This window comes from Rutilus rutilus (assembly GCF_951802725.1).
Source record: "Rutilus rutilus genome assembly, chromosome: 13".
Classification (NCBI taxonomy): Eukaryota; Metazoa; Chordata; class Actinopteri; order Cypriniformes; family Leuciscidae; genus Rutilus; species Rutilus rutilus.
Genome location: NC_140218.1, coordinates 34,997,830 through 35,023,645, shown reverse-complemented (window position 1 = coordinate 35,023,645; position 25,816 = coordinate 34,997,830). Strand labels below are relative to the sequence as shown.

Sequence of the window (25,816 nt, the reverse complement as noted above, 5' to 3'; positions counted from 1 at the left end):
TTCAATGCTGTATTTTTTTCAGTGCAATAATGATAATCTTATTTTCCTCGAAGCATAATATAATGTCTTATTTGGATTTTGGGGTGAAATATGACCCATACAATCCTTTGTGACATTCACCCAGTAGTAACACTTTAGTTTGTCATGGTATGTGTACACACCATCATATATTTAATGTACAATGAATTAACAAAAAAAAAAAAAAAAAAAAAACTCAAACTTTAAACCATTTCTAATGACAGTCAGTGTAGCAAAATATTAAATTATTCTCCATTTCAAATCAATTAAAATATTAACAGGTTACAATAATGTAAAGGAAACCTGGACAGAGGAAAACAAATTAAATATATACACAGACATAATCATACAGTATGTGCATTAACTTTGCCAAGAAGAGATTCATGGTTCTTGCAAAACATGTTGAAGCCAGGAGTGCCCTCTCCTGGTGTTACTCTCAACAGCAGCATCTTTGAACAGCGTAGGCTGACTTCTTCGGGGTAAACCCACAAGGCATTTCCTGTCAGAGGACTCAATATAGGGACTTAACAGCAACTAGAAGTTCTGATACAAATTCACAACTTAAACCCCATTCAACTGGAAAAGTCTTACATAGATCTATAGTTTCACAATTCAAAATATATACTATTTACGTCCAGTGTAATATTTTTGTTGTTGTTGTTGTTCATTTGTTCAAGTTTGAGAAGTTCCAACTTTCTCAATTCGATTCCAGGGTGAAGTCTCTGCTAAACTTTCACAGTTCACGCTGCATGGTTAGTTTAAAGTTAACAAACATTGATACTGAATGGATTTCTCGGGTTAAACACCTTTTTTTTTTTTGCTTTTTGTTTTTTTTTGTCCTTGATAAAGTAGAGCTACTGAGGGACAAGAAATGCACCGCAACATCACATGACCAAAACAAGTGCCAACTGAGAGAGGAAGCAGGAAACGTTAAATAAAACAAAAACAAATCAAGGGTGAAAAAGGCAAAGGAGCAATAGAGGTGTAGTGCACAACTGAAGCGCGGCTGTGTTCCCGGTCTATCGATACACGAGGTGGGATATGGTGCTGGATTTGAAATTGAGCTGATGATTGGGCACAAAGTTATGATGAGGATTTTTGCGGGTGCACACATCACTGCCGTAAAGGCTCATGCACATGTCACATGACACCTTGGAGCAGTTCACACAGGTGTGGGAGGCCCCGGGCTTGTTGCAAAAGCCACAGCGGGAGCCGCCCAAACTCATCCGCTCCCCCCCGCCGCTGCCGCCGCCGCTGCTGACCGAGCTGACCACCGATCCCACGGGTTTACTGGGAAACAGCTTGCTGCTCATCACAGCTTTGTCCAGCAACAGCGAGTGGGACTGAGCGTGGGGGAGTGGGTGAGGGTGAGGGTGAGTGTGCGAGTGGGCGTTGGAGTAGACGGACAACTTCTCCTTGATGGGCATGTATCCGTCCAGAGGGCGGGAAGTTTTAGTGTAATCCTGGAAGCCGCAACAAGGCGTCGGTTCCACCGCATGGCAGGACGAACACAAGATCATGTCGCACCGCTGGCAGGAGGAGAGCGAAGGGCAGCCCATCCCGCAGCCCTGGCACTTCATCATGTGCCCCTTCAGAACCCAGCCGTCCCGGGCTTCTCGAGGCTCCCGGCTCGGCGGTCTGGAGGCCGTCTGGAGGCCACCCAAACCCCGCTCGGTGTACAAGTCCACCTCATCCAGGGAGGACAAGTGGTAGGAGTATGGCTCGGACGGGGGCGACTGGATGGGAAAGAAGTCCGCCACTGGGCTGTACGAGGGCGGAGCCGCCACGGGGTAAAGCGAGGGACTCGGTCGGAGGATTTCATCCTTCATGTCTTCCTCCGTGTCGACGAATAGCGGCTCTTTGCGGAGGCTGAGCGAAGCCTTTAACACGGGCTTGCTGGCTTGGTGCCAGTGTCCTGCGCTGTCCGTCACATCCACTGATTTGGAGGGCCGACCGCTTCTCCGAAGATGGGCACGGTCGAGATCCACGGGCCGCACCGACAGGCGCGACAAGTCTCCGGTGAGGCTGTCCCGTCGGCGGAGGGCGTCAGCACACCCTGCTGCATCTTCTCTGGTGTTCCTCCTCACATCCACGGCCTCCAGCTCCGAGGCGAAGCCCCGAGACATGGACACCACCTCGCTGAGTAACCGGCATTCAGCCTGGGCAAGAAGCAGCTCAAAGGAAAGCTGCCGAAGGTGGGAGGCTCCGCCCGGATGGTCCCGAACGTGGTACTGCAATTCTTGGTCTCTTGAGTAGCCCATGGAGCGCAGAAGTGAACGCAGGTCCGCGTCGCATATCACCGACTGCAACTGGTACACGTATGGCCCTGTGAAGGTCTGGAAGGGTGAAAGAAAAGTCATTAAACGGTCAAAAGGAAAGGGAATTATGACATTCACACTGCCTTGTCTGATATCTTTCACATTCACAAACAAGAAAATGTAAGGTAAGGTATTAATAAAAGGCTCAATAACAACCCCAAAATGCACTGAATCTACAACCTTAGCTCCTCACACAACTTGTTTCCTCTGATATATCGTAGTTCACCCAAAAAGAAACATCTTTCCTTTTGTGCTCCACAGAAGTCAAGAACTGCAAAATTAGATTTTTTTTTTTGGGGGGGCCTTTTTTTGAGGATCCTTCAATGTCTCGACTCACCTTAATGCAACGGAACTCCTTCTTCCACGGAAAGAGCAACAAGTTGGTACAGATGGTTTCCAGCGTCGCAAAGGCTGTCTCCAATGTCCGCAAGTTTGCGCCTCTCTGAGTTCTCAGTGAGTTCTCCGCTACGTCGTAGAACCGAACCATGCGGAAGCGTTGCCCGGGATCAGGCTGGTATGAGCCTAGCAGTGCCGTCGCAGTGGAAATCAGTGCTTCCTCAGTCTTAGCCCCTGGCTTATCTCCTCCTCCTTCACCGGTTCCCTCCTCGAGCCGATTCTCCAGAGATGCCACATACCTGCGGAACAGATCTTCTCGCAACTTGGCATCCATTGGTGGCAGTGGGCTGCGTAGCTGGCAACCGCTTATCCCACAATCCAGGAGTTTCTTTAAATGGGACCCCTTGCCATCTCAAGGCCTCTCTCTCCCACTGGACACCGAAAGACCTGGGACAACGGTGCAGTATAGTGGGGAAAATCAGCAAGTTGCGATCATCCTCCAAAGGAGTGATATGGAATAATGAAAGTGAAGAGGTGTGCGGTTTAATTTGGGCGTACACCTTGCCCAGGGCTCTGTCCTGCTGTTACAGGCATCCCTGCGTGCCTCATTAGCCAAAACACCTCAAAAGAAGCAACATGACATGAGAAGGTGGTTGAACTGGGGGGGGCTGAATGGAGACTCCTCACCTTTTTAAGCCCTCACTGTCAGGTTGCCCCCCTGCAGTAGGTTGAAGGTCAGGGCTTGCAGAGGAGAATACGTTAAAAACACCATGTCCAATGCTGCCAGCTGCTGCAATGAGAGAAGAACAAAACCTGTTTGAATAACACAACTCTATGTAATAAGTGGAGGCTTGCCTCAGTCTATTGACCTGCAATCACAGAGCTAGTTAATAATGCAGAAAGACCAAAGCAGACCATGAGAATGAGCATTACATATGTGTGATGTGGTCTAAATTATAGTAGACTGGGCTCATTATCTGAGCTTTTGTGAATGGAAATCTGTGTAATTATGTGGAATGGATTTAATTATGGGTTAGCCTAAACGGAGTAAAATGTTTGAAAGTTAGCATGGGCAGTCTGACAACACCATTTTAGGTACACAAATAATCCTCCTCCTCTAACAGACATTAAAATGTAGTCATGTACTTGTAAGCAACATATACACTACAAATATTTCATTATAATAATGATACTGTTTTGTGTTTTTGAATGGCATTTAAATAAAATGGATTAACGCAAAATGGGACTAAACTTTTGGCCTTTGCTATATCAGCTGATGTAACCAACAGAACCAGCAGTGAAGGGTTTCGGACTGTGGTTCCATCAGCCAATCAGCATTCACTGCTCACGTGACTGACTCATGTCTGTGTCCAAAGAGCATGCAGAATACTTCCTGACTTTATTGATAATTTGAGATGAATGGGAACTCAATAGCTTTCTCCATGTATAGATGCTGAAATCATCAGCAAATTAGATAAAAAAATTAAAAAAAACATTAACACACAAACTGGTAAGGATAGGGGACAATTTTTGAATTGTCAATCTTGTGAATGATGGAAATTTGGAACTTTCCACAAAGCTGTGTGTATATAATCCTGTACTCCTGTAAAGGAGCTCAAAACCTGTTTCTAGTAATGAATGTGGACTGTGTACAATAAGGCCACACAAACCACTTCGTTCCTCATTGGTTAGGCTGCCAACTGGATACTCACACAGTATTCCCAGCATTTACCAGTTCAATGAAAACTGATGAGACTGTCATTCAAGCTACCAAATACATACACTTAACACTAAGTTATCTATCTATCTATCTATCTATCTATCTATCTATCTATCTATATTGTCATCACTACCATCAGGATATCATCCTATCATAATCACAACATCATACTGAACATAGAAAATGTGAAAAAATCCACCTAAACAAACCAGGGTTTACAGAGAACAGTGAAGTATTAACACATGATTATTTCTGCCTGCATTGCATTGCTACAGTAATAAACAGTGACGTGTGTTAGCAACACACAGCTAACATGAGTCTCGTTTACTTAGTAAATAAATCTGTCAAAGCACCAGACAGTCCGATCTGATCTCTTAACGAGTGTTTATTACAGGGATAGACATTAATAAAGTCGTTACTCTACTCTTAACTCGTTTCTATGGCTGATGTCAGATGCAGTTAGCACACCACTGCTAACATTAGCGCAGTTGCAGGGCCCTGTAAACCCACACACCACACAATTTAACCACACACCATCCTTCATTTACTTTTTAATTACCTCAATATGAACAAGACTTGAATGTAAACATGCCCGTTGAGTGTCGTGCGGTGCTGGGCACCATTAATGAGCCGCCCTCCTCCCCATCATCCAGCGCCTCTTACCTTCATGTTCCGCTGGAAATCCCCATCGCCACACTGCGCATGCGCCACACTGCCTCCTCTGCGCGCTCCCGAGGCTGCAGGCTGCAGATAGGACTAGCGTTGGAATCTCCGATTCATTCAGCGAGTCGGTTCGGGCTACATGATTCGATTCATTGGAGTCATCGCTCAAAATCCCAGAAGTCCCTGCGCTGCATTCAACGTCTTTGTTTTTTTTAAATGTTGTACTTTAACTAATGTTTGCTCAAACACCGAGTCATTTTCAGTTAGCGTAGGATTTTAATTGTACAAATATTTAGTGACGACGTACGTGTTCCAGTTTGTTGCTGTCATTCCAGTCAAATGTTACGTTTTTCACCCATCGGTTTCACTATAAAAAGTTTCAACCGTAGACATAATAAATACGTATACTATTGTCTATGGTTTCATCTACCTCGCAGTCGAGTAGAAATTCATGATTTTTAAATTCACGCCTTCCGAATCAATTAAAAGAACCGGTTCAAGTGATTCGTTTATGAATCGGATACCACTAGCAGCAATATCACGCTCACAACTCTTGATTAAAAGACGACACACGCACACACTACATATGTACCATCTTTCACTCATTTGGGTAACCTCTGCGGCTTTTTGTCATTAGTCAAACAGGTCTGTATTAATGTAATTTCTCATGCGTGTGCATGAGATCAGCTGAGTTTGTGCTCCTCCCATCCCGACAGTGAATCTCACCGGACTGGAGTTCAAGAACACGGAAACACAGCGCAGCAGACATGGCAATGCTCAAAACAATCCCTCAAACTGATGTGAACGATGCTGAAGATGATGAATTCATATGTCCTGTGTGTTTGGAGATATTTATCTCTCCGATGACCACACAGTGCGGACATACGTGAGTATCCATGAGGTCTAGTGCCTTACCGCAGTAACTTCTCGATTGACATGTGTAATGTTTATTTCGCTATCACGTGCAACCGACGCACAGCCTTCGTGCCATGTAGTTTAAACTTAACATGATTGTGCCCAATAACGATCAATAAATGTAGTTGTGATATGAGTTTCACAGAAGACAGAAATTGGTTACTTTCAGTTTTGTTTCTTGTGTAGAAAACTTTGCAGTGTGGGATTGTGGGAATTGTAGTGCTAGCTTTATTATGCTTTGATCAAACTACAACACCCACAGTGACCTATGAAACAGGGTCTTTTCCATTTTGATGAGGTAAAAAAAAAAAAAAAAGAATAATTTTGATATCCATCATACATTACCGACAATCATAACAAAACACCAGTAAAAGCGATAAAAAGAGGAATACTTTGTTAAAATAAATTGAAGAGTCATGGACTAGTTTATTTAAATAGGGGGAAAATGGTGGTAACAGTGTTGATGAAATCTTCAAGTGTGCATTATATCAATTAAAAATATATAGGGTGAATTAAGGGTGATTGGGAGATTGTAAGGTTTCTTGCCATAAATTAAAACCATCAGCCCAACACATGATGCATTTCTGTAATCTGAAAGATGTTAAAACCAGGAAACACGTTTATATTATAATGGATGAATGCATGTCATACATTTTTATGTAAACTGAGCCAAACGGCCCAACATTTTTGTGGTTGATTAGGGTTTGAACAAGTGAAAATGTCGGAAAACACAAATTTGATGCCTGCCCCGCCCACCTACATAATGTCACACCAATGAGGGCGTCCAATTTTGATTATGTGGTCTCACAGATATGACTCAGCAACAAAGTTTTTATGTTCAACCATTAGGCGAGAAAATGATGTCCCAGTCACCCTTAATTCACCCTACATAGTGAGAAACAGTCATGTATCTTGTTGGAAAGTGGGATTGTTTTGTTGTCATCCAAATGTGCACATTTGCATCAAACATTACTGCTTAAATAAAACATATCCCTTTTGTGTGGTCAGATTCTGTGAGAGCTGCCTTCGGGAGTGCTTGCGGCCTCAGAAACCTGTGTGTGCAGTCTGCAGGTCCGATCTGCACAAGTGGGATAAAGCAGATCGTTTGCAAGACTTGATGCAGAGATCAATCGGGAGGTGCAAAGGCTGTACAACAGAGGTGTGTGGGTGCATGCTTGCGAGTTAAACTGTGTATGTTACGTTTAGATGGCATTACTTATTCATTTGTAAGTGCTTATTCTGTCCAAAAAACACCCACTTAATCAGGGGGAGATTGTTAAACACAGTAGGGACATGTTTATCTGAAATAGATTATACTGCAATAATTGACTAATAGACAATAGGAAAAAAAGGCATTGAATGGTTGTACAGGAAATTTTAAAGAAATTAGTGTCAAGCAGGGTTGCAATATTGACAAAAAAAGATATCTTAGTGTGCCTTTTTTTAATTAAATGTCATTTTAGCTGAGTGTGTTTTTGCGCTAGTACCTTGGAAGGTTTAGGCCTGTTGTGGACCGCCGACTCCTGAAGATTTCCATATTCTTCATATTCTGTGCGGTGATTAATTCATAGTAGTGACAGAAACTAATGGACCTATTATGCCCCTTTTTTACAAGATGTAATATGACTCTTATGTGTCCCCAGAATGTGACTTAATTTTCAGCTCAAAATACCCCACAGATCATTTATTTTACCATGTCCAAAATGCCTGAGTTAAACAGTTGAGCTTTACTGTTTTCGAATCCATTCAGCCGATCTCCGGGTCTGGCGGTACCACTTTTAGCATAGCTTAGCATAGATCATTGAATCGGACAAGATGAATCCAGCAGGCGTAATGATATGACGCAGCGCCTGAAATAGGTCTAATAGGTTAGACAAACTTAGTCCCGGTCATGTTGGAAGTTACCGAGCTGGGGACTATTTTCAGGCGCTGCGTCATATCATTACGCCTGCTAGATTCATGGTACGGCAGCAAAGTTTCTTGATTATTACGCAGGAATGAGAGTATAGTTCCTAGCCATATCAGCCTAGAAAATCACAACTTTACATTTTCCGTCGGTCTTAGTACACAATGTAACTACAGAAGAGTCAAGTTTTAAATAGGAAAAATATCGAAACTCTTTGGTCATTTTTTTGAGAGAGATGCTAATGGTCTTGTCCGATTCAATGATCTATGCTAAGCTATGCTAAAAGTGGTACCGCCAGACCCGGAGATCGGCTGAATGGATTCGAAAACGGTAAAGCTGAACTGTTTAACTCTGGGGGAGTTGTAAAATGAGCCTATTTTCAAAAAAAGTGGAGTATCCCTTTAAATGCAAATGAGCTGCTGCTCCCCGCGCCCATTTCCAGAAGAGGGCTGAGCCTTCGTGCCTTAGCTCAGATACTCCAAAACTGGAGAACAAAACATGTTTTTGAATTCCACTGCGCTGCCTTTCCATTATTTTCCATGCAAACATGCGCTAGAATGACCTCCCCCCCCCCCCCCCCCAATTCGAGGCCATTCGTACGTTTTTTACAGGTTAAACTTCCTTTAATTGAGCGTTGTGTTTTTAAAACGCCGTTTCCTGTGCAAGACGCTATAAAATATGCCAAGACGCAAACGCAAAGGTCAAACACATCCCTCTAGCCAACGACTCATTTTGAGACACTGTTTTTTTTTTAGTTACCATCTGTCACAGAGACTGCTAACCAGGAAGTGCATGAAGATGAAGATTCAAACAAAATAGTCTTTAATCCAAATATATCACAAGAAACAGACAAAACACACTTGCTGTGACAATTAACTGAAGGAAGACAGGACTTAAATACACAGAGCTAAAATTAATGGGCAACAGGTGAATGGGGATATACAGTCAAGGGAACAAACTGGCACACACTGGGAAACTGGGTCACACGGGCAAACGGGCACTGAACTTAAAACACACTGAAACATCAAAACCCTGACACCATCATAGGGTAGTTGTGTAACACACTGCTGACACACATTTACTGTATGTAAAAGTCAGTTTCGCATAATAGGTCCCCTTTAAGAGGTGATATTTTCCCCTCTAAATTGATTCATTTTAACTTCATAAGAGCATTCCTTTATTTTCTAAACATATTAAATATATATGTCACCTTTTATGTCAAACATGGCTTAAAAAAAAAAAAAAGTGCCGGTTTTTCGCATGCGTTCAGCCAATCAACGTCACTGGTAGTTCCTATCCACCTTTTTCCTACGCCTCATGATGCGAATTATGGGAGTAACATCTGTTCAACTGTCAACAATCAGTGAAAGGTTCACTCTATGAACGCAATGATAACGCATCAACAGCTGGGTACAATGAGATGATGACATTATTCTACTCACCCTTCAACCATTGGCCATTAAAAGGACATGTAAAAGCATTAACCAATTAGTTAGTACCTCAGACCGTGAACAACCCCAAAGCTTGATTATTTCTGCAGCAATATTATGGACGTGTTAAATATCTCTGTAGTAATATTTGTCTGTATTATGTAACGCGCTGCCTTAATCAAAAATGTTCATTAACTGGAACATTGAGTGATAATATTTCAAAGTGATTTCCGTCATTTTGACAGACAATAAATATTGTATTTACTTGCTTTAGAAACGTTCCAGTAAACACTGCTAATGGAGACAATTATATTTTAAAGCATCCGCGTGAAAACAAACCTGCAAATAGACGTGAGGATTTGGGGAGAAAACGCGAGATTCTCAGTGCATTCCAGTGAATTATTAATGCGATATACCGTAAATTAAATCAGGAAAGCAGACCACAAATGCACAGAATATGTTGTCCTTTTTATACAAACAAAAAAAGAAAATAATCTGGAGGAAAAGGATGCAGCGTCTGAAAAGAGCTCTTGCCTCAGATATGCTTGTTATACCCCGTCACATTAAAATACCAAGCGCTACGTTATTATCTTGTAGTCTGAACATGAAGGAAATTCTACAACTCTTTTAGTCAAACTTACAGATAAGGATTATTTGTTGTGCAACCGTATGATCTGAAATGATTTGTTTCAGTCTTTTTGAGTGGAACTTCCTCAAACCGGAAGTGCCTCCCGTAATGTAAAACGCAGTAGGCTCGTCAGGAGAAAGGAGGATTGTGCTGGGTTTGACCATTCTGTGAAGTAGGAGACAACTTAGTCCCTCCAAAAGCTACGCTGTGTAGGATTTTCTCCCATCTAGCGGTGAAATTGTTTATGACTACCAACTGAATATTACTTTCTAGCCCCTCCCATTCCAGGAGAGTTTTAACTCCTACGGTGGCCGTATTATATCAAACCTGCCGGCAGTCATGAGTTAATCTCCCCCTTGCATTCGTCACGGTGCCACTGAGTGTCAAAACGCGAAAGGCGAAGCTTGAATTGCCAGGTATGTCCCTCTTTGGCTAATGTATTTTCAAGATGGAGGCACAACATGGCTGCCACCGTTCGAGCGACTCGCTCGTATGTATTCTAAATGGCAGATTCTACGCTTACGAGAATACTTGATTAGTTGGTAGAAGTAATTACACATTAATGAGCACATATCATTTTGAAAGAACAAAGTGTTTTTTGCTAAGAATCAACTTAAAAAAATTACACAGTGTAGCTTTAAATCATTCCCAGTTCCTGCGGTGCGAACACACCAAAAAGCGAGTACTTCCGTTATTAGTTGGAGAACGCTCCACCAGTGCGAAGGACCGTTTAGAGACAGAGTCAGTAGAGCTAGAGCGAGCCAGCCAGAGTAAAACCCTCTCAGCAGAGCGAAGTCAACGTTAAAGTTGCCGGGAATAAATTAATAACGAAACACCGCTACCCTAGCAGAGCAGGATAAAGAAGAGACAAAAACAAGAATGTGGCTCTGCTCCCCAAAGTCTTTTTCACACAATCTCCACCGCTATCAGCCAACACACACGCCAGACACAGGGACCAGCTCTACCTCTCTCCCGGGCCGGACATGACAATAGGGCACACCCACCTAATGGAGATGGAAAGAGCTAAAAGCAGGACTAAGAGAGGAAATCTCCTATGTTAACCTGCGGGGCTACAATTCACTCTCTGTGTGTTTACTGTGGAGTAAACTGTGTGTGTTTACACAGCTTTTTTTTTTTAAATGTCAGGTGCTGTTTCGTATAGCATGCGTTCGACCAATCAACGTACACTTGTGCTGGGTACACACCAAAAGATTTTTTACATCTTATAAGATTTTCAAAATGTGACAGACCACAAACATGAGGACAGAAAATCCTAGATTTAAGCGTTTTGCTCCTATAGTGTGTGTGTGCCATGATGTGACACAGACAGCACACCACACACCAACAGATTTCTCTGGAAATCTCACAGGAAATCTCGCGAGACTTCAGAATAAGCATGGCGGATGATATGCAGGAAGAAATTGCGATGATTGTGTTTGGAATGATTTTCACAGAAAATTCACATAAAAAAAAAAAAAAAACATTGTACCCACCATTATATATAACCTTTTATACAGAAATATATTCATTCTTTATTTATTCTTTTTTGGATTTATTGTCTCTTTAGAAAAAGTTATTTCTCTATAGATCCTCACTGAACTGAGTGTGTGTGTGAGAATGACCGTCTTCCATCATCTCGCTTTCTGATTGGATATTGTTTCGTTTCACGTGATAATCTCCAGAGCGTGCGCGCGTTTGTCCTCTGGGTTCCCCCCCACACATCAGGATTTCTGATCGTAAATATTAAACATGTTGAATATTTACGATTCGCGATCGGGGCGGCTCCGACGTTCTTCCGAGCAGGTTCGGACACTCTTAACACACCTCACACCAAGGGAAAATCTGATAAAATAATCTGTTGAACCATCAAGATAATCGGGACACAGCTAGGGTTGTCGGAAGGGGGGAAATCGGCCCAAAATCAGCCCGATTATCTTTTGGTGTGTACCCAGCATTGGCCTACATCACTGGGAGTTCCTATTGTGCTTGTGTTAGACCCTACTCTGAAGAATGAGCTAATTAAGTTCCCCCGAAAGGCGTTCCTAGAACTACATCCGTTCCCAGTTCCTGAACACGCCAAAAAGTGTGTACTTCTGTTGTTAGCTCTAGGAACTATGAAAAGGTTCTTCAGGTCGAAAGCCCCTAATGTTTCGGTGAGTGTAGCCCACAAACAACACAACACTGAGGTATACAGCACACAGGCAGTGATAGTGAGGCCGAAACACCTGTTGAACAAAGAGGACTGAGATTCTTAGGACAGGGCCAGTTCAAATCAAAGGTAATTTCCCAGTTAAAGTCCCCCTGTAGTCAATCATTTTATCACGGTTTTATTTTTTATTTTATACCTTAAAACATGTCTTTGATCACCAAAGTGACATTTAAATGTTTCTTCATGTCTTAAAATAGCTTGACTGTAACTCGACACCCTTGCCTCATTTAGTATACGCGGTTCTATGAATATGCAAATGCGCCCCGCCTCCACTCACTCCCTCAGCTCAGAGATCCACTGGTTGACGATCACACGTTGATCTGATTGGTTACAAGGTAGTTTGTGACGTCAGAAACACCAGCGATTTCAAAGCGTGTTTTTGAGACTGTCTTTGGTTCACTGCAGTTTTAAGGAGGAAATACTCAGCAATGGTGTCGACTTATGAATTTACACATGATTTGTCTTAAAGCATATTAAAAACACCACATAGACACATAAACAACATTAAAATCTGGATTTTCACCACATCTTTAACAGTGATGGTCATCGATTCACACACAGCATTGACTTCGTTAATATGAAAAACCGTGAAAAGATCATCAGACCCGGTTCTACAGGAACATCAAGATCATCAGACCCGGACCGGTTCTACAGGAGTGTTAGAGAAACTGTAATAATAGCATTTGCCTTATCAGCAAAAGAGATATTTGCAGCGTTGAGCAGTGTAGCCAATCACAGACATATATGTTGATCTCTTCAGTCAAATGGAGGTTTATTCTGTCTTTTTACATTGCTAAGTTGTTCTAAGTTTTACTAAATTGTTAAGTAAACCCAGTACCTTTTAAACACGTTTAGATTCGTGTCAGACTGATCAAAACCTCTGCACCCTGATTCGTGGAAATCGTGTACTATCAGGCAATCTGATTTGAGCTTTCGATTCCCACAAGTGCTGTTGAGTTCAGTGTGTGGTATGCATCAGCCGGGCCATGAACAGACTGTGTGTTGACCGTGAGCTTCTGTCTGAATCCAAGTTAAATTGTGTATCTACTACCCAGGTTCTTTTGTCTGACATGAGAAGCCACACAGGGGTTTGCTCCAAATATCAAGACTATATCAAGGATGGTATGAAGTCCATTTCAAAGACCCAGCCTTCCATTGTCAGGTAATATAACATTCTTCAGCATTTAATACTGTATATGGGTGATTTTTCAATTAGGATATCATATATATATATATATATATATATATATACAGTACAGGCCAAAAGTTTGGAAACATTACTATTTGTAATGTTTTTGAAAGAAGTTTCTTCTGCTCATCAAGCCTGCATTTATTTTATCAAAAATACAGAAAAAAAAAGTAATATTGTGATATATTATTACAATTTAAAATAATTGGTTTTCAATTTATTATACTTTAAATTATCATTTATTTCTGTGATGCAAAGCTGAATTTTCAGGATCATTACTCCAGTCTATCACATGATCCTTTAGAAATCATTCTAATATTCTGATTTATTATGAGTGTTGGAAACAGTTCTGCTGCCTAATATATTTGAGGAATAAAAGGTTAAAAAGAACTGCATTTATTCAAAATAAAAAAAATATTTTCTAATAATATAAATCTTTACTATCACTTTTTATCAATTTAACACATCCTTGCTGAATAAAAGTATTGATTTATTTCAAAAAAAAAAAGAAAGAAAGAAAATTACTGACCCAAAATCACTGACCAGTAGTGTATATTGTTGATACAAAAGATTTCTATTTTAAAACATTTGCTTCTTTTGTTTTCTTTTCTTTTTTACTTTTTATTCATCAAAGTATCCTAAAAAAGTATCACAGGTTATGAAAACATATTAAGCAGCAGAACTGTTTCCAACTTTGATAATGAATCCTCATATTATAATGATTTCTAAAGGATCATGTGATAGACTGGAGTAATGATCCTGAAAATTCAGCTTTGCATCACAGAAATAAATGATCATTTAAAGTATAATAAATTGAAAACCAATTATTTTAAATTGTAATAATATATCACAATATTACTTTTTTTTTTCTTTTTTTTTATCAAATAAATGCAGGCTTGATGAGCAGAAGAAACTTCTTTCAAAAACATTAAAAATAGTAATGTTTCCAAACTTTTGACCTGTACTGTATATATATACATTGAAATCAGAATTGATGATTCTAATTTTTTTATGGAATATTGCAGTTCTTATTATAAATAATTTGTACACTTCTTTTTTACAACCTGTCACTCACATGAGATCACAGCAATAGCAAACCCTGATGTAATAGACTTCATAGAGAGTGAACATGTCCGACAGCATTTCTCACTGCTTCAAGGGTTAGTTCACTTCGAAATCAAATTCCTGTCATCATTTAATCGCCCTCGAGTTGTTTCAGACCTGTATGACTTTCTTTCTTCTGCAGAACACAAAGGATGATATTTTGAAGAATATGGGTAACCAAACAGTCATTGACTTCCATAGTATTTTTACCCCTAGTCAATCGGTCACATCATCTTCTTTTGTGTTCAGCAGAGGAAAGAAAGTCATACAGGTCTGAAACAACTCGAGGGCGATTAAATGATGACAGGAATTTCATTTCGAAGTGAACAAACCCTTGAAGCAGTGAGAAATGCTGTCGGACATGTTCGCTCTCTATGAAGTCATGCAGGTCAGGCATACAGTGCTATGCATACGTTTAGACACCCATGCTAAAGTTGACTAAAAAGAGGAATAAAAAAATCATCTTTTGGAAATTGAACTTAATGCCTTAATTTAAAAAATTTGGAAAAATCCAACCTTTAAGGACACCAATTTTCTTTGTGAATGAATAATGTATCGTAAATAAATAAATGTTCTTCCTTAAAATACAGGGTGCATAAGTTTGGACACCCCTATGTTAAATTCCCATAGAGGCAGGCAGATTTTTATTTTTAAGTATTTTTTTTATTTTATTTTTTAGGATACTATGCATCCTGATAAAGTTCCCTTGGCCTCTGGAATTAAAATAGCCCCACATCATCACATAGCCTTCACCATACCGAGAGATTGGCATGGTTTTATTTCAGTTAGCCTAATAGCTGGTTTGATTTGCATTGAGAGATGATCTTATGGAAAGTACCCCATGGGGTACTTTCCATAAGATCATCTCTCAATGCAAATCAAACCAGCTATTAGGCTAACTGAAATAAAACCATGCCAATCTCTCGGTATGGTGAAGGCTATCTGATGATGTGGGGCTATTTTAATTCCAAAGGCCAAGGGAACTTTATCAGGATGCATAGTATCCTAAAAAAAAAAAAAAAAAAAATACTTAAAAATAAAAATCTGCCTGCCTCTATGGGAATTTAACATAGGGGTGTCCAGACTTATGCACCCTGTATTTTAAGGAAGAACATTTATTTATTCACGATGCATTATTCATTCACAAAGAAAATTGGTGTCCTTAAAGGTTGGATTTTTCCAAATTTTTTAAATTAAGGCATTAAGTTCAATTTCCAAAAGATGATTTTTTATTCCTCTTTTTAGTCAACTTTAGCATGGGTGTCTAAACTTATGCATAGCACTGTAAATAAAAATGTACGTAATAGATGCGGTTTAAAGACAGGCTACAGATCCTCTGGATTCATACTGAGAACATTTCTGTTGCTTCTACAGGGCGCCACATAATAATGCTTACCATTACACTCAACCTAACATATACGCTTATATTCTGTGAGCTACTGGAGACCCAGATTGAGGCATAATGTGCCGCTAAAAGGAGAAGAACAATCCACGGGAAGGATTGTTGTATTAAATTAAATATTAGTTCAGAAATGAGTTGGTTAATTAATGTGTTGTCTTGTCAATCAGTTATTGTAACCTCAGTTGGACCTCCGTCAGTCTTTAACACCGTCAGATGAAGGTTTCGGTTCATTTTGAAAGAAATATTTGTATTATTTTTTTCCATTTATTGTGTTAAAATATTAAAACATCAACCAAACTAAATGATATTATGTCTGATTTGCCAAGAACATTGGTTATATATGTTTAATATTAAACAGAAGGGTAGATAATTAAGGAATTTAGGAACTGGATTGTTCATAATAACCATAACTTTTAACATTTACTTAGCTCTTTTACTGAACACAATTATTACATAATTAAAGTCTTCACACTGTTGTTGGATGAATCAAATTAAAACAGCATGCTTTTTAATGAATGTTGACACAAATTAAGTTATGAAGTGAATAAGTGTTCCCTCACATGGTTCATGAGATATAGCCGACATGAACATACGTTGTGTGTATATATAATGTACAGTTTTGTGTGGGGTATGCATATTCAATCATTTTAATTAACTTTTTATCATTCAAAGAATATATGTTTCTTTAATAACAACTAATCATTTCTTTATTTAAAAATAAATAAATTAATGTTTAAAAAAAATAATCAAAGAATCTGAAAACTTCACACGATCCTTACATCTTTGCTGAGCTTTGCCTAAATTAGCTTCACCCATTTGTTCTGAATCCTTCATCTGGACTGACACACACACTGCTTGGTCTCCTGTTCCTTTAGTTCAGTGCCGAACCGCCACACGTTCACCTGTCCCTTCTGTAAGCAGCAGAACCTGGACCAGGACGGTCTCGTGGAGCACTGCACCTCCCGCCACGCTCACGACCCGCGCCCAGTGGTGAGGCTTCGCTTGTGTCTCTTCAATCTTGTAATGTCTTTAATGTAGTTTAATGTAAATCATTTTTTGAAAATGTAAGTGCCCCTTTAGCCTTGAGACAAAGGAACCAAAGCATATTTTGTTGTAGTTACAGTCACGTGAAAAAATAAGTACACCCCGTGGAAATTGTTGGCTTTTTGTGACATATTTGTACGAGCAAGACTCTTTGAAACAGTGCCTATTACCTACTTGAGACAAAGACAAACTTTAAGTTAGCTTGAGAAAGTTTGGACCAGAACGTTTTTTGCTAGGCGGTTGCTGGGATGTTATGGGTGGTCGCTAAGCTGTTTTGGGTGGTTTCTAGGGTTTTCTGGGTGGTTGCTAGGCGGTTGCTAGGATATTTTGGGTGGTTGCTAGGTTCTTTAGGGTGGTTGCTAGGGTGTTCTGGGTGGTAAACCAGAACTTTGTCAGCTTCATTAATAGGTATTGTTTCAAAGAGGATCAAATCTTTGCTGGGGTGCAAATATGTCAAAAAGCCAACAATTCCCATGGGATGTACTTGTTTTCACATGGCCGTAAGTTTAGGAGACTAAACACTGGTAGAGGCTGGTTGCATAAAATGCTTAGATTTTAAATTATTTTTTTCTTCAAGAGTGGTCATAACCTTTAAAAGTCAGTTACATAAAAGGAAGATTGGTCTAAATTGAATCTGGAAAGTAAGACTGCTGACTCGCTGCTAGTTGAATGGTTCTACTCTTTTCCTCCTCACAGTTTAACAGATCATCTCCTCGCAGGTCAAAATGACCCAGAGCTTAAACATTACACTCATTTTTGTGTCCATAAATCTTATAAATCTTGTCTTTTGTTGTTGATTTTTATTTGATTTACCTGTATATTCTTGAACCATATCATTTTAATTGAAAATAAGCTTCTTCTTTTTTTACATTATTTCACAAAAACAGCAACAAAAAGAGATTATTCCAGTCCAGTTCTAGTGAAAACATTATATTAGGTCATGCAATGAGTCATTAAAGGGATAGCATTTTCCTTTTTGGGTGAACTGTCCTCATTTACTCTCCCTCATGTTGTTCCAAACCTGTATGACTTTCTTTCTTCTGCTGAACACAAAATAAGATATTTTGAAGAAAGTCGGTAACCAAACGACTGATGGACCCCATTGACTTCATATAGGAAAGAAAAATACTATGGAAGTCAATGGGGACCAGCAACTGTTTAATTACCAACCTTCTTTAAAATATCTTCGTTTGTGTTCAGCAGAACAACATGAGGGTGAGTAAATGAGGACAGCATTTTCATTTTTGGGTGAACTATCCCTTTAAGTACCTCTTACAAGGGAAAAAATGTCATTGACCCACATTTGATGATTATTGCCACTAGAGGGCAGAAAGGGTCTCAGTGGAGCTGCTATATTGAGCAGAGGAACTGGAATATGGGAACATCTCCAATTTGAAATACAATTTTACTTGAATTTGTTTTGTATGCATTCATATATATATATATATATATACACACACAGTGCTATGCATAAGTTTAGACACCCATACTAAAGTTGACTAAAAAGAGGAATAAAAATCATCTTTTGGAAATTGAACTTAATGCCTTAATTAAAAAAATTAGGAAAAATCCAACCTTTAAGGACACCAATTCTCTTTGTGAATGAATAATGTATCGTGAATAAATAAATGTTCTTCCTTAAAATACAGGGTGCATAAGTTTGGACACCCCTATGTTAAATTCCCATAGAGGCAGGCAGATTTTTATTTTTAAAGGCCAGTTACTTCATGGATCCAGGATACTATGCATCCTGATAAAGTTCCCTTGGCCTCTGGAATTAAAATAGCCCCACATCATCACATAGCCTTCACCATACCTAGAGACTGGCATGGTTTTATTTCAGTTAGCCTAATAGCTGGTTTGATTTGCATTGAGAGATGATCTTATGGAAAGTACTCCATGCCAATACATTTTTTGTGTTGCAAAAAATTGGTGTCCTTAAAGTTTGGATTTTTCCTCATTTTTTTAATTAAGGCATTAAGTTCAATTTCCAAAAGATGATTTTTTAATTCCTCTTTTTAGTCAACTTTAGCATGGGTGTCTAAACTTATGCATAGCACTGTATATATATATAGACATAACAAATAAAAAACTCATCTTTTATAAAAAATAAAAATTCATTATTTAAAAAAAAAAAAGTATTTGTGTGTGTGTGTGTGTGTGTGTGTGTGTGTGTGTGTGTGAGTGAGTGAGTGAGTGTTCTGCATTGGGGATATTCTATACTCTCATCCCTTCATTTGTGTGTGTGTGTGTGTGTGTGTGTGTGTGTGTGTGTGTGTGTGTGTGTATTTGTGTGTGTGTTCTGCATTGGGGATATTCTATACTCTCATCCCTTCATTTGTGTGTGTGTGTGTGTGTGTGTGTATTTGTGTGTGTGTTCTGCATTGGGGATATTCTATCGTCTCATCCCTTCGTGTGTGTGTGTGTGAGTGTGTGAGTGAGTGTTCTGCATTGGGGATATTCTATAGTCTCATCCCTTCATTTGTGTGTGTGTGTGTGTGTGTGTGTGTGTGTGTGTGTGTGTGTTCTGTATTGGGGATATTCTATCGTCTCATCCCTTCATTTGTGTTTGTGTGTGTGTATAAAAAAAATAAAAATAAAAAAAAATAAAAAAAATTATTTTATTTTTGTATTTCCCATTCATTTCCTAAGACGGGTCAGGAGAAGGAGAAGATTAAGGACTATTTTTTTTTTTTGTATACCCACAAAAAAACTTTAATCTAGTGTGTGTTTGTGTTTCTTATTTAAAGTGTGTTACCATTCAGATGAACACCTGCTTTTTTTTTTTTTTGTTTTTTTTTTTTTTTGTTAAATAAACCCTTTCAGATCAAAATGAGCCAAACAGAGGAGTCGGGTTCACGAAGAGCCTATTTTTATGCAATCGGTCAAAGCAGGCTTTACTGCAACCAGTGCTGATTATTGTAAACTGCATATATGTTCTGAACAATTTAACCAGCAAGAAGTCGCCATCTCAGAGTTTCTGCACAATGCCACAATAAATGAGAATTAGGGGGGAAAAAAGTTCTTTATAGAGTATATCAGCTTTGAAAGGGTCATTTCTAAGGTTCTCGGTGGCTCTCCATTGCGTGAGCCTTTCCCTTTAAACAGAGAAGAGTCTGAGAAGTGGCACAGAGTATGTAATCAGTGTTCATCTACATATATTGTGATGTATACTGAATATATTTTGTGAACCTCGTGTCTCTCTTGCAGGTGTGCCCGATATGTGCCTCGATGCCCTGGGGCGACCCCAATTACAGGAGCGCGGACTTCTTCCAGCACCTCAAAATAAGACATGCGTTTTCTTACGACACTTTTGTGGTAAGTAGGTTATAACAGTTCAGTGCCCTGGTTCTCCACTGTTAAAAGAAAAATGTCACACTGTCGATACACTAAATCATCCAGCTATCGACAATCTTGCTGTTCGTTTTTTAAAGATTGAACATGGGTTCTCTTAGTAAATAAAGATTTTACTTAACTTGTATATTACACGTGGTATACATAGTAAGTCAAGCTGTGCATTAATAACATCTTACTGATATAAAGCCTTTTAGTTTAGCAGAGCTTTGTGTTATTAAACCATTTGTGCTGTAGTTGTGCAAACTTCTGAAACTGTAAAGTGCATAAGTTTGTGCACAAAAGTATAATTATTATTAAAGGTAAAGTTCAGCCATAAATTGACTCTCAAGTTGTTCTTAACCTGTACAAGTTTCTTTGTTCTGTTGAAATCAAAAAATTTATATATTTTGGACAATGTTGTTAATAATCAAACAGTTGCTGGTCCCCATTGACTTCCATAGATGGGAAAACTACTATAGAAGTCAATGGGGACCAGAAACTGATTAACAACATTCTCCAAAATATCTTATTTTGAATAACAAATATTTCCACGTCCCTATAAATAACCACGCATTGACCAAAAAACATGTCGCTCATATTGCTTTATAAAGTCTATTAAATGAAAGATCATAGTTTTCTAACCTAAATCATGGTAGTAATTATGATCAGAGGGAAATAATTCTGCTCTATATGGCTTCCATCACTAATCAAACTTATGAGTTTTTGCTGTTTAATATTTTAAGTTGCTTTGACTAAATTGCCTAAAAATGGACTATTTAATGTGTATGCAATGCCAACTTTTTCCTAGGTTATAATAGTTGAGTCAACCTTTAAAGGGGTCATATAATGGCATTTTTGTACAAGCTAATATGATTCTTTAGGGTCTAAATTAAAAGTTTGCAATATACTTTCATTAAAAATTCTCATTAGTATTGTAAGAAAACACTCATTTTACCTGGTCAAAAACAGCTCTGTTTTCAGCACGCCGTTTAAGTGCATGTGTCTTTAAATGATAATGAGCTTTGTTCACCCCGCCCCTCTGTTCTGTGCGTACACTGTTTTAATAACACAATTACCATAACGCGTTGTTCATTATAAACGTGGGATTATGAATTTATATTGAGAACGTTGTACATAGAAAACATGCCGTAATGTACCCTGAGTGTAAACAGCCGCATTCACCGTGAATTTGCAAGCGATTTGCAAAGATTAATATAAAGATTAATATAAAGGTTAATAAAACGTTACACTCACTTCTTCTTCTGGAGGTGCAGCAGGAACACGAGTAGTTGGTACCGATCCTTTTTTCAGGAGCAGCTTCTTAGCAAAACCAGCTTTATACTGACCCTCACGGCTGGACTGGCCATTGGGCATACCGGGCAAATGCCTGGTGGGCCGACGTGCTTTTTGGGCCGATCTCATAAATATTTTTTTTTTTTTTTTTTTTTTTTTTAACGGCCCATAAAATGTGTACATCGGCGGGCCATTCGTTTTGTTTTGTTTTGCTTGCGTTTTGGGTTTGTGTCGGTGTAATGCATTGGTCAAAAAAAGTCAGTGTTAGTTTTTTTTCTGACAGACCAGCCCATGAAACACGTAGATCAGCGGCCCATTGGTTCTTTCCTTGATTGACACTGGGCTGGCCCAATCACAACTTTAAACGAGTGAGCGAGCGTGCAGCAGTGTCAGTGTGTAATATCTGCCAGAATAGTCTGCGAGATGGAGAAGAAACGCAAGGAATGTGCAGATAAATAGCGTGAAAAAATAGAACCCGGCCCTTAAAGCAGACGCTTTATGTGTCAAAATATATGTTTTCTGACCTTCGTCAGCTCCTGTGGCAGATGATGATAGTGAGGACGGAGGATCAGGAGAGAGATGAGAGAGTGTAGAGCCTGCGGTAAGCAGAACTAACTTAGGGCCCTTTCACACCTACCTTGTTTGGTCCGGACTTTCGGACTTTTCAGTTTGGTCCGAATCAAAATTACAGGTGTGAAACCTCCCCCGGACCACGGTCCGGACCAAACAGACGAAATTTGGTCCGACGAAAAGAGGTGGTCTCGGTCCGGATCAAACTGTTCAAAGGTTTGGTTCGTTTCTAGTGTGAAAGCATTTTCTGTATGGTTCGGACTTTCGGACCATTTACAGGAAGTTCCGGTGGTTCCCGCGTAGCATAAACAACTGAAGAAGAATATTTATGTGCAGATCTGTCAGTCCTGCCCACAGCGTTTCTTCCAGCTGATTCGCGCGTGCGCGCGCACACACACACACATTTGTCCTGCGTCCTACCGGCGATGATTTGTTTGCACAACGAGGACGTTCATTTGGCGAATTTGAACTAGCGTCGAGTATAGTTGGTGCTGGAGGGAGTAATGCCTTAATAATAACAGCATAGTGGCAACGATAATATGCGTCTGTTCATTCATTCTTGTCAAAGTTACCCGCCGAATTGACAACACGCTGACGTCAGACGCACGTCCGTTTACAAACCAATCAATGTCAATATGCAGCCATGTAGATGATGACGACAGGACGCAAGTACGTCATGAAAAGTTCTTTAGTGCGCTCGCATAATTGCAATGTGAAACCAAACCAAAACTAACCAAATGTATACAATGTATCAAAACATGAACTTTGGTTCGGACCTTGGTGCGGACTTTCAGGTGTGAAAGGGCCCTAAGGCTATGTCATGATGGAGTGTAGGAACCCATAACCCAGTTACAGATTATTTCCACATCTGCATAGTTGACGATTACCGCAATTCACTAGAAATTTAATGACAGGCGTTTGTAAACCATGTTTTCCGCCAAAATAAAAGCTTGATGCAGTTTGCGTCAAAATAAAAGATCATGTGCTTATCTCTTTCAAGTATAGAAATTGTTACAAAACTAATTATGAAAGTGTCCTTTATTTTTTAGTGCATTTGTTTTACAAAATATGGCTATTACTGTCATTGGATTAATATTATAACTATTATATAGTAGGTGTAATGTAAATAGACACTGTAACTAAAAGAGGTTTGAATTTTTCTTTGTTTAATTTGCACACTGAATATGGGTTGGAGCTTTTAATTTTGAACTCTCAAAGTGCACCAGATTGATGAATTTAACATTAAAATGCACAAAATTTTCTCACGGGGGGGCATGCCCCCGAACCCCCCTAGAAGAACCAAGGTCCACCCACCACAGTTTTAACAAAAAATCCTGTAAGAAACACTTGTATTGCTATGCCAGAGCCGCTTATAGCTTGTTTTAGGATTCACCACTGTGGAGTATAGTTCGACTGTATTAATAAATGTCAAATTTGTACTTATTTCATCTGTAAACTCTCACTCGTTCCTATACTCATTACATGGCATTAGTGGTTTTAATGAATAGGAGTTGGTATGCATATAATTAAGGGCGTGCAAAGATGGGTGGTGTTTATGATCATATAGTGGGCCGGTCTGGGCCAAAATGCCCGGGCCGATTTTTTGTCCCAGTCCAGCCCTGCTGACCCTCGAGCAGTCTGGTGTGTGAAATGATTCACACAAACATGAAAGCATTGACGTTGATCGTGGGGAATATTCACCTTGAAAACAAACTCAGCCACTGCGTCTTCAGCGGTTCGGATTTAGGAACATCAAAATGATGCTGTGTTCCTTATTACACCCAAGAACAGAACACCACAATCTCTTAGACGCCATTCTGCTCATAGACAGTGCTCCAGCGTATCAACAATGACACGTCGACTATGATTGACAGACAGCTCGCTCATGAGCGAGGGCGGGTCTGTGTTGAAACGCTGCTGTCAATCAACAATCGTGGGAGGGGCATCGATTTTGTGACGTCACAAAATCGAACAGCTTGATTTGAGATGGGGGGAAACATATAAGGAGATAAAAAAAAAAAAAAACACTGGATGGATTTTGATCATTATATGATGGTTGTGTACAGGCACTGCCAACACACATTTCAGTACAATCAACTTAAGTAAAAGTGCATGTACCATTATATGACCCCTTTAAGTGACTGAAATTGCTGGCGGTTTGAGACTGCTTGTGACCAATCCTAAATAGATATTGTTGTGTTTTTGTCAGGATTATGCTACAGATGAGCAAGCCATGATCCAGGAGGCTCTACAGCGCTCAATGCTGGAAAACTGACATGGACCCCCAGCTGAACGTAACACAACCAAAAACTACTGATTGTGCTTAAAAGAGAATCTACAAACTACAAGGGGATTCAGGGCTATTCTGATATATTATTATACATACACTAATTTTGGTAATGCCAAAGTTCCCATTGGTGTAATATTAATGATTTGCTTATTCAACCTCAGTCATAACAAGCATATGGATCGCATATATTCATATACATATATGCTGTCAAAATAAATAAATATATTCTGCCAATCTATAATTATTTCACCTTTTATAACAGATTTTTGTTCATATAGTAAAGTTTGTATAGCATATTGTCAGATTGTGTGGCACTGGAACAGAATGGCCCGTTTTAAAGTGTTTTCCTTTAATGGGTTGTTTTGAAACCTCAGTATTGAGGTGAGCTCATAGGGTAGAAATACTGATATTGATTCAGATCAGTCTTTTGATCCCGAGATTGTGATTTTTCTTATTATTATGTTGTTTTAAGAGGCAGTTTAACACTTGTTGGAGGTGTGTTTCACGTTTTTAGTTTATGTTCAAACCAATAGGGGGCAGTACTGCATCATTAATCCACTGTAGATGTACTTGGTCTGACTTCTGATCTGCCCTTAAAGGGATAGTTCACCCAAAAAAATTTAATTCTGCAGTTATTCCCCCTCATGTCGTTCCACACCCAAATGGACCACAAAACAAAATATCCAAGACTTTCATTGTGTGGATAAAACCGTTCTTCAAAGTATCTTCTTCTGTGCTCCACGGGAGAAAGTGTCATTCAGGTTTGGAGCAATATGAGGAAAGTGTAAATGATGACAGAATATTCATTTTTGAGTGACATTTTTAAGCTCAAAGTTCATAATGTAAACCCTGTTTGCACTCTTCCTTTTTTGTTGTTCATGTTTATATAGCAGTCATACTGTAGATAGCAGTTTTTTAATAAGTTCTGTAATAAAGTTAGTCTGTTTAAATTGGCAGTAGTTTGAAATCATGCGACATATTGAACAAAATTATGAAATTCCGGCCTATAAAGTGAAACTTTAAGTGTTGTATGTTGTGTGATGCAGATACGTCATATCCTCTGCTTGCTTTATTCTTGTGTTATTATTATTATTATTATTATTATTAGTGCTTAATGGTACTGATTCATTAACCTGTAAGTTTCTTGCGTGAATTGCTTGTGTATAGTTAATAAACTTTTTTTTTTCTTTTTTTTTTTCTTCAAAAGCCTTTAAATGTTTGTGTATCTTTTCTCAATCCTTGATTGTGTTACTGAAGCATGTTCAAAAACAGCCTTTATTACTTCACCCCTTCACATATTGCTTTTCCCCTTCTGTTTAATGCATGTGCTTTCAATTTGGTTACAGTGAATCTCTCTCTCCCCCCGTCCGCTCTAACTCCATTACTGTTGTTCATTTTCTGTCCCACAGCGACTGTCAGCTCTCATGTCTGAAGGTGCTAAATCC

At 39.3% G+C, this 25,816-nt stretch overlaps 2 protein-coding genes across 5 annotated transcripts; one reads left to right on the top strand and one right to left on the bottom strand.

The window, feature by feature from the left end:
• On the bottom strand, window positions 1–5,730 carry spata2 (spermatogenesis associated 2). 4 transcript variants are annotated; one of them, XM_084428111.1, is made up of 4 exons: window positions 5,056–5,494; window positions 3,360–3,462; window positions 2,674–3,119; window positions 1–2,354 (listed from the first exon to the last, which is right to left on the bottom strand). In XM_084428111.1, exons 3-4 carry the CDS (start codon window positions 3,004–3,006, stop codon window positions 1,038–1,040), a joined length of 1,650 nt encoding a protein of 549 aa, XP_084284237.1. In that variant the 5' UTR covers window positions 3,007–3,119; window positions 3,360–3,462; window positions 5,056–5,494; the 3' UTR covers window positions 1–1,037. The 4 variants fall into 4 exon arrangements, with proteins under 4 accessions (XP_084284237.1, XP_084284235.1, XP_084284236.1 ...); XM_084428109.1 differs by having other exon boundaries at window positions 4,952–5,087; XM_084428110.1 differs by having other exon boundaries at window positions 2,674–3,462; window positions 5,056–5,730.
• Window positions 5,717–25,580, top strand: rnf114 (ring finger protein 114). Its single transcript, XM_084428112.1, has 6 exons — window positions 5,717–5,941; window positions 6,979–7,129; window positions 13,199–13,305; window positions 16,714–16,828; window positions 20,093–20,200; window positions 24,291–25,580. Exons 1-6 carry the CDS (start codon window positions 5,823–5,825, stop codon window positions 24,354–24,356), a joined length of 666 nt encoding a protein of 221 aa, XP_084284238.1. The 5' UTR covers window positions 5,717–5,822; the 3' UTR covers window positions 24,357–25,580.
• Window positions 25,581–25,816: the final 236 nt, after the last annotated feature.